The sequence below is a fragment of the Centroberyx affinis genome, unplaced genomic scaffold, assembly GCF_046629955.1.
Source record: "Centroberyx affinis isolate AG114_WGS23_722 - 3 ecotype Tasmania unplaced genomic scaffold, CSIRO-AGI_Caff_v1 ptg005694l_1, whole genome shotgun sequence".
NCBI lineage: Eukaryota > Metazoa > Chordata > Actinopteri > Beryciformes > Berycidae > Centroberyx > Centroberyx affinis.
This window is the reverse complement of record NW_027282871.1, coordinates 39,651-50,829: the sequence shown is the minus strand read 5'-3', so window position 1 is coordinate 50,829 and position 11,179 is coordinate 39,651. Positions and strand designations below refer to the sequence as shown.

General features: G+C 39.9%; 1 protein-coding gene across 1 annotated transcript; it reads left to right on the top strand.

Annotated features, from left to right (window-relative positions):
- Positions 1–2,814: 2,814 nt before the first annotated feature.
- On the top strand, positions 2,815–10,594 carry sms (spermine synthase). Its single transcript, XM_071547150.1, has 11 exons — positions 2,815–2,969; positions 5,102–5,222; positions 5,663–5,750; positions 5,927–5,991; positions 6,105–6,280; positions 6,888–7,042; positions 7,194–7,283; positions 8,532–8,646; positions 8,749–8,828; positions 9,229–9,344; positions 9,677–10,594. Exons 1-11 carry the CDS (start codon positions 2,924–2,926, stop codon positions 9,705–9,707), a joined length of 1,083 nt encoding a protein of 360 aa, XP_071403251.1. The 5' UTR covers positions 2,815–2,923; the 3' UTR covers positions 9,708–10,594.
- The last annotated feature ends 585 nt before the right edge of the window (positions 10,595–11,179 follow it).

Genomic DNA, 11,179 nt, shown 5'->3' with positions numbered 1-11,179 from the left:
TCACTGTCGCACTTTTCTCCTGACTCGGATACAGAAAACTGTATTCTCATTTGTGGGATGCTGTTAAATGTCTTGTCTGTTCCTCCTGTGCATAGAATGGGACTCCCTTTAGGTTTGGTGAACAAGATGGGAACAGAGGGGTGGCAGATTGAGTGGCGCCCCCTGTTGCCAGTTGAGGGTGTCGATGTTATTTTTGGAAATGATCTGGCAGGGTGCTGTGTTTGGGCTGATGCTCCACCACCTGATGTGATCACTCAATAACCATCTCTCTCCCTTCCTCCAGGGGAATCTATTGATAGTGCACTGAGTCTTCCTGAGGTCTTTACAGCTTGTGCTGTCACAAGGGCCATGAGCCGCTGAATCAGAGTCTGATCTGAAACGGTAATGTCGTGGATCAGTTTGACTCACCTTTGCCTGAAGAGCTCCTGTGTCTCGTACTGATTTGGAACAAAGGGCTGATTCTTCTCTAAAAGAACTGTTTGACAAGGTTTTGCCAGCTGATGAAGCTGCAGGGAGGGTGTTGAGACCATGATGAAACATGTTGCATCTAAGTAGCTGCTAAACCAAGCCTATATTTGTGTTCATTTATTGCTGTTAAGTGCTTGTATTTGTTTGCACTTTGTTAGCAAATAAACTACTTGTTTTGTGCATTATACGGTTTCCCACCTTTTCTACTTTTTGAGACCATGGTTGAGACAGAGGGCATGGGTCAGTGGTTTAAAGTAAGGTGCCCTATTACTCTGGCTAGTGTTATGGCCATTACTGTAATCATGTTAGCTTATCAGCTAAAGGGGGCATCATTGTTAATAGTGTAAATTCAAAAAAAGTTAAGTAGTGAAAAAGAAATTGATAGTGGGGAAAAAGAAAAATTGGCAGTGTGGGGAAAAAAGTCAAATTTCTGTTGGTAGCATCACTTTTGTATTTAGGGTGCTACCACTTTATTGTTAGGGTCCCACTCTGTCTGTGGTCCTGTTTACTTTGTTCTTCCTTGTGGGTCGTCAGGCCTCCTGCTGTACGCCTGGCTGTATTTAAGGCTGGTCATGTGGACTCACTCTCTCCCACTCCAGAGGCTTCCACTCTGTTTTGTTTGTTCTTGGTTTCTTTTGGTATGGTTTTACACCTTACGACATATCCACCATGTCATACACACATCCATGCACTGGATGGGCAGAATGAAGCTTTCAAAGCACTCACACATTGGAAGCAATTGTGTCAACAGAAAAGACTTGGTGTTATGGCACGTTTGACACCTGTCTCTTTAGCACCATCTTGTGGTCAATTTCTTGTTGGTTGACATTTTGAAAGTTCATGCACAAAGAATGCTTTCACTCACTTTATGTGTAGGCTGACCGAGTGTCTACGCAAGGTGAGAATGTCAACAAAGCTTAATGACACAGGATTCTCAAAGCTATACTTATAACTATAAGACTATATGGATATTGTAGCTAAAATACAATAGGGGTAATTGGCTTTTGTCATTTGATTTTCCAGATTACCATGATTAATTTCTAGATTTAGATGGCTACACCTAGATAGTTCTGAATGTAAGAAAATAGGATCAAAAGCTCCGTACTGTAATATACTCTGGGCTATTTTAAAACGGGCCAAAAACCTTTCCTTCACAGAGCAGCAAACATTCAACCAATAAAAAACAATTGTATTCATTAGGCAGTGGTGCACCACAAGGAAATTACCACGACTGCTAGAAAAAATGTGAAATTAAAAATAGCATTGATTGAAATTCATTATAAAGTAAATCTATCTATCTTACTAACCGCTAAAATTAAAATAAGTGTAGTCCAAATGTTTTAGAAGTAATGATTTTATTGTGATTAAAAAAATATAATTTTAACACTACAACCTCAACATGAAACATAACTTGGACACAAACAGCAACACGGCTATGGGACAAAACATTACCACAGCTTCATACAACTACAGAGAGAAATGGGACAAAAACTAGAAGCACCACAGCTGTATACAATTACAGAGGAAACATTGGAGAGGCATTTTCTGCAAACTAGTAAAGATCCTGCCATTTCATTTTCTTCCCTGCTGCATTTCATCTGGTTTTAATTATCTTTTTTCCTGGAGCTTTATGATTTGTTTTTATGAAAAGTGTTATAAACAGGGGTTATGAATAAAATGGCACCATTTCCGGGGATTGGTGTAGTCACGCTACTACCCCCAACCTTGTTGTAAGCATCGCGATTCTTGCCAAAAGAAGTGGTGGCATCACCAAAGAGTATTAAAATGACAAGATTTAATCTGTCTCTTCTAGCCTACGGAAACGTCTCCACTAGCAGGACGTATGTCACACGCGCGTGAGAGTTCATCGAGTTCATGGTTATTCACAAGACATTTTTGTTGCAGGTAGTCAGTCAGTGAGAAGCCGTAGCAAGATGCAGCTGGTGGAAGACAGGATCTAATGAGTGGCTTTATCATAAATAACAGATACATGAGAAAAATAGACGCGCAAAGTTTGATTTCTTCCCACTTTGGGCGTCTTAGAAACTTCATGTTCATTGTTGTCTGCGTCCATGTGTCGCGTGCACGCGTTGCTTCTAATAAGCACATCAAATTAAGTAAAATCAAAACAAAATAATACGTGGGCCAGATACGCCAGGGTTTTTAACATGTTCAGACTCGAGAGCAAATTGCATGTACTCTCTTGCCAAAGCAGAAGCGGTTTGCCCTAGTTAGCCGTATTTAAATGAGGATGACAGAGAGTGCGGGATTTCTCTCTTGCGTCATGTTTTTCTCTCTGGTATAACTGACCGTACACTCCCCCCTCAAGCAAACTAGCTTCTTCTCTAGGCTGCAAGTTGGAAGTGCCAGGACCTTGCCCCCTCTGTCTCTGCAGACAAGTACCATTTTCTCGCCGGCTGTCTACTCCCGGCATGGCTGACGGTTGCACTCAGACATGGCACTGCGACATTATACTCTTGACTTCAACCTCTCTGCGGCTGGTAAGATGCACGAATGTACCGATGCACTGTGCAGCGTATTGACTACAGTACGGTCACAGTCACTGCAGCAGAGCGGAATGCTAGCGTGCTAACTCGCTAGCTTATGTTAACCTGCTAGTTAGTCTGCCTAGTCTCCACCAGCACTTCAAAACGATAACGTGTCATACGTTCGGATGAAACAAGACAGAACTTGAGACATTTAAATATTATTTGACAAGCAGTGGCTTGAGAAATGTTTGAGCAAGATTGACAAACGGGCACACTAGCAGGTTAACCTCAGAACCTATAGGCTTGACCTTTTCATTTTACCCTAGTTACTCCTGTCAGTAGCGGGTTAGCTAGCTAGCGTTGCCGTATACATTGCAGGTTTTCTGAATGAGAGTCCAAGTTTTGACGTGAGCTTGATTGTACAGAGGTAATTACAACAGATTAATAACAATAATAACGATAATAAGAAATGACTAATTCGAATAAATACATGGCCTACCAATTGTGAATTGATACATTTTTGTTTTCACTTGGCTAGCTTGACAACTGTTTTTTTTATTTGTTTTTTTATTTGTTTTTTTACCATTAGTCAATAGGATACTAGCTATATGAAACCTGATGATGCTAAAGATGTCACTGCACAGTAACAAAATGATGTGGTACTTAATGTATTGCTTTTTGTTACTAAGGGCCATTCGGTAATTCAACTATCAGTGCACGAAAAGCCTTCAAAATGACACGGTGAATGTCTGCACACACTGCAACTTTGCTCATTGTCCACCTATTTTCAGGGGAAAAAGTATTGCCGAAAATTTGATACTGCTCAAGGTCTATGGTCTAAAGAAATAGTCAGCCAGTTGACTTTGCAGAGCAGCTATCAGTTACTACGGTGAATTATCCCCTGCGGGCCTTGAGCTAGGAATGCTCTCACACCTGGAACCACATTCCACACCTTAGAAACATATGCATATAACGTCTGAATTGTTACAGGGAACAAAATCAATGTAAAATTACTGATTCTTTTGGCTACTGTCTGATTACTGTCCTCTCTTAAAATTGTTTTTTATTGGTTGCAATCATAGCTTAGCCTCTCTATTGTATTCATATTCATAATGTATGTGTCTCTATGCACATATTCAAAATAGCTTATCGTGACAAAATGGAAAAAAAGATTGACAGTGAAACAAAATGTCTTTATTCACACCGCCATGTGGTGACGAGAGTCACAAGAGTGGTTAAAACATAAAATTAGGATTTACAATTCTGCAGTACAACCATTACTTTTGGGTGGCAGTTTTGCTGGCTAACCAGTCTAACTAGGCATCGGTGGCCTCTGTCAGAACATTTGCATGATGGTTGTAGAGGTATTTAGGATCTGCTTCCAATCAAGCCATAACAATGTGGTGTCTCATTCATCCGACATACAGTTGCCCTGCACCACATGAAGCTGTCTGTAAAACCTTGGATCTGGCATCCAGCTGCAAAACATCAAAGATGTAATTTAGACAGTGAACACAACACATACTGTATTAAGGCTTGGACAGACTACAAGACAGTTTCAGTCCTGCCCAACTACAGCAGTTAACGTTACTTCTCAGTCCGGTTGGGAGGCTGTTCACACTATGTGATGGAACAAAGATGGGCGTTACATGAAGATGGCGGATCACACATTACCCAATTGTGTCATACAAAAACGTTTTCCCATTCGTTCAGAGCAGTTCACTGTAAATACAATTACAAAGTAACTGTTCTATTGCTTCCATGGTACAGAAGCTACAGTTTACATTTACAGTACAGTACAGATGTATTTCGAAGTGACACCATTACAAGAATAAGGGTGATGGAAAGACAGGCAATGGGCTGTTACGAAAATAGAGCCCAGTAATTTGTAGGCGCACCAGTGTGCCCAAATTTGATTTCCAGGTTGCACAATTTCAAATTTTGTCATGAAATCTTTGCATCGACTTTTTTCCCTCAACGGAAGAGCTGTCGACTCTAATAATTATCTGGCTAGAATGTGCCATTATAACAAACTTATTTTGGGAACATTTTTCTAAAATACAGAGAATGGGAAAAAGGGGGTGCTGATTATGTCATTTACAATGTTCTCACTCCGTCTCCTCCTCTGTTTTCTTTTTCTCTAGCTGACAGTCCTTCAACAGTTCGTGGTCTACAATCCATATTTCAGGAGCATGAAATGACAGAGACTGTCCATGACACAGAGGGGCATGGCTACCTTGCTACTTTTGTTGGCAAGAAGGGCAGGTAAGAACAAGATTTGTTGTTAGCCAAATTTAAACTTACTAGCTTATTATATCTAACCCTAACCCACCATGGTACATGTTATGTGGGACATTGTCATTATTGTGGCATACTACTGCTATATACTGAAATACTGAAGCACAGATACACACAGTCACGCAGAGAGAACATGCGGCTAAATTCAGAACAAAGTACTTGTTTTGCAGCCATGCAGATGTGATTGGTTTTTTTTTGTGGGTTTTTTTTTTACATTTATAGATTTACAGTTATAGATGCGTGTCACTTCTTCTTTCACTTGTCACAGACAATTGGACAACCGTTGATGTCGAACACTGCATTTACTGTAGTAACTGTATATGTCAAGGAAATAAAATACGCTGCCCCTGTTACTGTTGATTCTCTATCCCCCTCGCTGTCCCTCCTTCTTTCTCTTTGTCACTCAGGTTTGTTATTCTGCGTGTGCACTCCCATGGGTTGGTCACCATTGATCTGCAGTGTTACGAAGAGGATAACATTGCACAATTAGACAATGTAGGTGATAAAAGAAGCACAATACATTATCAATTTACTAAGACTAGAATTTGTCCTCCCTCAGTAATACAACGCTTCCTAGTCAGCACTATGAGTTATCTCACTGCTTGACAAACATTATTATGTACTTTAATGGAGCTTTTATGGTGTTTAAAGAGTCACTTGTTTCTCCACAGCTTTTAAATGCACTGGAAAAGAAGTTGAAAACTCTCTTACAAGGCAATATTACGAGGATCAAAAGGTAAGTGTCTGGAGATGCATGTGTTTGCTGAAAGGTGATGTCGATAGCTCACGCATCCCACATCCTGCGTGATGCATTAACACTATACTGTACTGTCCACCGTTCCCCCAAAGGCTCCCAGCTCTCATCCGAGGTGCACAAGTTGACCGATACTGGCCCACAGCAGACGGCAGAATGGTGGAGTATGACATAGACCGGGTGGTGTACGATGAAGATTCTGCATACCAAAACATAAAGATTTTGCACTCTCAGCAGTTTGGAAATATCCTAGTCCTCAATGGAGATGTTAGTAAGTGTACACAACACTACAACACATGGCTTATTAGTTGTCATTTCAGCTGAAAATCACTAGTCATAGAGAATCAACAGACGAATTTCAATGCAGAGTTCACAAAGTTTAATGTATTTAATGAGGCATCTAATTGGTGTGTCAGGTAAAAACAAATTATTGTTCTTTGTTGTATATGATGTGGTAAATAAGTAAATGTAAGTAAAGTAAATAAGTAAACGTAAATATATTGTAAGTAAATAAATGAATGAAATGTGCACTTTCTACTTGTAATTGGTTTGATGGTTGTTCGTCACTTACTAACTCTTTTCTTCAAAAACAAACCATTGTGTTAACATCTGTTGACTCGAATGGTTGAGTCCACTATTTTTAAAAAGTGTACATTGTTACAAACGTGTTAAACTGACATAAAACTAACTGTAGAAATAAGGTCGTGCAAATAGAAAAGACTGGTAATACAACGGCAAGTTCACTGGCAGCTGTGTTTAGCCCTCTGTGTTTATTACATTTGATTTTTGGATTATTTATTAGAAATGATGAATAATTTAAGTGCTGTAAGTCATGTTCCAGCAAGTCATATCTGTAAATAATGTGGTTTACCTTGCAGACCTGGCAGAGAGTGACTTGGCCTACACCCAAGCCATCATGGGTAGTGGACAGGAGAACTATGCTGGAAAGGAAGTGCTGATTTTAGGTGGCGGTGATGGAGGGATCCTTGCTGAGGTGGTCAAGCTCAAGCCAAAGATGATCACCATGGTGGAGATATCCTTTAAATGGCTCTGTACTGCCGATCTTTCTCTTCACATGTACCTAGTGACTGAGTTATTTATGGCCATGCAAATACTAATTTATTTGTGTTTGTCTATTACTGTACATCTATACTTGAGTGATCATGCCTTGACAAAGTGTGTACATTGACCAAATGGTGATAGATGGCTGCAGAACGCACATGAGGAAGACTTGTGGCAATATACTGGACAACCTGCAGGGAGAGTGTTACCAAGTAAGTATTGAATATGGACATTCAAATCGGATTAAATGATTTTCAATGTTAAGGCCATACAAATTCAGTTTTCAAAAAGACTGAGTTTAAAAATTATTTCCATATCATTAAGAAAACCTGTTCTTGTCTTAACGGTAAGCTGTGTAGGATTTCACTTAAAATCTAACTGTGAATTGGGATCATATCTATAATTTTTAACACATTCAAAAGCATGTAACTGAAAGATGACCAAGTTGTTTATATGTATCAAAAGTTTCAGATGTACATCATGATGTGCAATTGTGTATTGCAGTGTTTAAATACTGTATGTGTTATGGTTTGCAAACACAAGCAGCAACTACTAATTGCTATTTGTAATTTCAATGGTAGTTCCAAAAGGAATATGAATCTGTACAGGGACAACTACACAGCAGTGCCACTGGAACAAATTCAGTGTCTTGCTCAGGCGGATGTTTGTTTTAATCTGTTTCCCCCAGATGAAGGGTGGTCTCCCGTGATCACATGGGACACATTTTTTGTCCTGCTGAGCGCAAGGCGCAGCTCTGAGTGTCACAAGTAACAGAGAGAGCAAGAGCCTAAAGGGTGCAAGGAGCATTACATCACTACATCTGTCTAACCTGAGAATGAGCTAGCTAATCTGAGGTTAAAAAAAATAGGTCAACCTGGTGTACAACAAAAATGGACAGGAGAAAGAAAGAAGAGGATGAGGAGCCCATTCCATACCAAGGATCCTTCCTGCGGTGACCCAGCCAGCGGTCATTTGCTGCATGTCCTCCCCTCTCTCACTCCCATACCTTCCTGTCTATCTCTCACACTGTCTGTCTCTATCTAATAAAGCATAAAAATGCCAAAAAAAAAATAAAATAAAATTACTAAGTTACTCACCAGGAAAACATATCTGTCCCCCCAGGCGCTGCTATATTTCTCTCTGTCTGACATTGACATAGTGCACCTGCCTGGCGCCACCAAACCATTGAAAATAACTGAAAAAAAAACCCAGAATTGTGTTCCTATTTGCTAGAAAGAATTCTCAATTTGGTGATCATTGACAGGTTTACAGATGTTTGTAGTGCAAGAACATATACAGTATACAGAATGTGCAAGTGTGCATCTTGCAAACTCCTTTACAGGTTTACAGAGCAAATGTGCATGGTTAGCTGGTCACTTACAAAGATTTACGGATGGAATTAAAGATAAGATGACATTTGAGGTAAACTGGTTTCTGTTTGCTTCTTCCATCCATTTCAGATACTAGTCGAAGACTGTGTCCCTGTGCTGAAGAAGTATGTTCAGGAAGGGAGGACGTTTGATTACGTCATTAATGACCTCACTGCAGTCCCGATATCCACAGCGCCAGAAGAAGGTCTGTGAATTATCATCCTAAGAGATGTTAAAGCTGTAACATAAATAATACAGAGAGTTTGTTTTTCATGTGTGTCTCAACCTGTCTAACTGGTCTCCACAGACTCCACATGGGAGTTCCTGCGTCTTATCTTGGATCTGTCAATCAAAGTATTGCGTCCCAGTGGGAAATACTTCACACAGGTGAGACTCTTCGCTGTAGTAACTGCTGAGCATGTTTAGTTGTTAAGAAAAACAGTATCTCTGTTGGTATTTTAATGATCATTATTATTATTATTGTTATAGTTGTATTAGGTCACCCACATCATTTGTTCAACAGACATTGGTTTAGATGTATTGTTGGCTACACAGGGATGTACTGGACAGGGGTGTATGTTCTCTTGAAATCTGAATGTGAATAATCGTGTGATAATTTATAATGGTGCTTTGTCCAATGCTTATTTGTCCATTTTCAACCATTTTGCTGTGTGATGCAGTAGATGAATGTTAAAGTATTGGAGGACCCATTAACCCTCCTCTTTTGCCTTACAAAGCATTACATGTGTGTGGCTCGTAATAATCTTTGTCTTCTGCTGGTCGTCAGGGCAACTGTGCGAATCTGACAGAGGCACTGAGTCAATATGAGGAACAGCTGGGACGGCTCTCGTGTCCCGTGGACTTCTCCAAGGAGGTGGTGTGTGTGCCCTCCTACATGGAGCTGTATCCTTTCATTGGTGCTAAACCTTCTGACACAGTAGTTTACTGGTGCTCAAAAACAAACCACAGTGCCTGATTTCAGAAATGGTACTCTGCTAGAGTTTTTACAGAAGTATGCGTTTTGTTTTTCACATCATATTTACTATACCAGCTTGCATAAAACTCACACAAACCTAAATCTAAATCCTTGTGAAAAAGTGTTTAAATTTGCTTTAAATTTGACCAGAAACAAAATACAGTGGAGCTGTTTTGCCTCCGGCATGCAAGACACTGTACATACTGTACTTACCTGCTGTAGTATTTTGTTCTTTACATTCCTCAATGAGCTGCATCAGATGGGTTTTCTACACGGTGTGGAAGAAGTAAAGGCCTCCCTTTCTCTCTCTCTCTCTCTCCCGGCTGCTGGAATGTGAAGGTTCTTCTCTTATCTGCTGTAGCGCTAAGGGGGGAGATGGCACTGTTTTATTATTCCTCTGTGTCATACCCACCCGACCCTACGCTTCCTGCTCTACCTGTTTTTAGATGTTGGGTTTTACCATTATATGTTTAAACTTACCAGATTTTATTTTTGTCGGGTCTTATTTTTGGTTGAGATTTTTGGCTTGCATGTGCTCTCAAGCAGGAACTGTAGAACTGATAGGCGTCGCCATGCTGATTTGATACACTGAAATGTGGAGTGACACTCATCTTACAATAGGCGTTTGTTCTCTTGATATATTTTTTTTTTACTCTTCAAATCTGAGTCATAAGCTCATATTGTGTGTGTGATAGGCAAATGCATATTCTCAGCCCAGTTGAAATTGTTTGAGTTTTGTCAACTCTGTTTTTGTTACTGCCACTAAAGTGTGATTTGATTATCCCAGGTTGTATCAAAGCAATGTGACCATGCCCAGCGAGACTGAAGTGCTAAAGTCCAAATGTATTTTAAAAGGGAAAAGGATCCTTCTCCACAATGATGACTTTTGTGCATGTGTTGGTTTTATGTGATGTTTTATTAGCACCTTTTGTTTCTCCTGTTGCGTTTTACTTTTACATTTTGGGTTTTCTAAAATTGTATTAAGTGCATGTAGAGGACAGTGAATGTAGCTTGCATATATACAGCACATTCACACCTTTGGTCAATATTGTGGGGCTTTGTTACATTTATTTATTCAATTTTATTTCACCAAATGCTGTTCTATCCCTATTGAGAAAAGTAACTTTTGTTAAGCAGTGGCCACCTACAATTAAAGTGATTGGGGAAAACAAATATCTCAACTAATTCTTTCCAAAGGGAAATTGAATTGGCGAATGGTAATCAAGGATACCTTTGCAATATTTTTGCCAACTTAAAGCTGCCGCAGGTAAATTTGGAAAGAGTTCAAATCTCCGGAAATTCCAACCACGCCTCACACTCCTAGTGAGTGACAGGAGGAGCGATTGATTGAAGAACAGAGTCACGCCCTCTGTCTCAGGTTTCTCCTCATTGGTCGGATGGGTTTCCACACATTGAAAAGAGAGTAGCAGAAGAATGAGGCTACTGCTGTTTCTGAGGTTCTGACATATTATCCCGCTCGTCTTTGGCCACCAAACACAGCAATGTATTTATATTACTTCTAAATAAATATGAATCCATAAAAGTTACCTACTGCAGCTTTAAGAGAACATTTTGATTAAAAAAGCAATATTACATAAAGCATGAACCATTGATAGAGTTTGGTATGGCTGTAGTATGGGTGACTTCCTTCAGTCAAACAAGTGTTTTCTGCTAATGTGTAACCCCGCAAGAAGGAGACAACCATTACTAAAAATCAGCTGACATGAATCTTCACATGGGGGAGCTTTAGGACAGAACAGCA

Bases quoted from the DNA above. Each gene is read 5' to 3' on its own strand.
- sms (XM_071547150.1), top strand. From the start codon at position 2,924: ATGGCACTGCGACATTATACTCTTGACTTCAACCTCTCTGCGGCTG. The intron at 5,751-5,926 runs GTAGGTGATAAA...GTTTCTCCACAG, and splicing joins ACATTGCACAATTAGACAAT to CTTTTAAATGCACTGGAAAA. The intron at 7,043-7,193 runs ATATCCTTTAAA...CAAAGTGTGTAC, and splicing joins AGATGATCACCATGGTGGAG to ATTGACCAAATGGTGATAGA.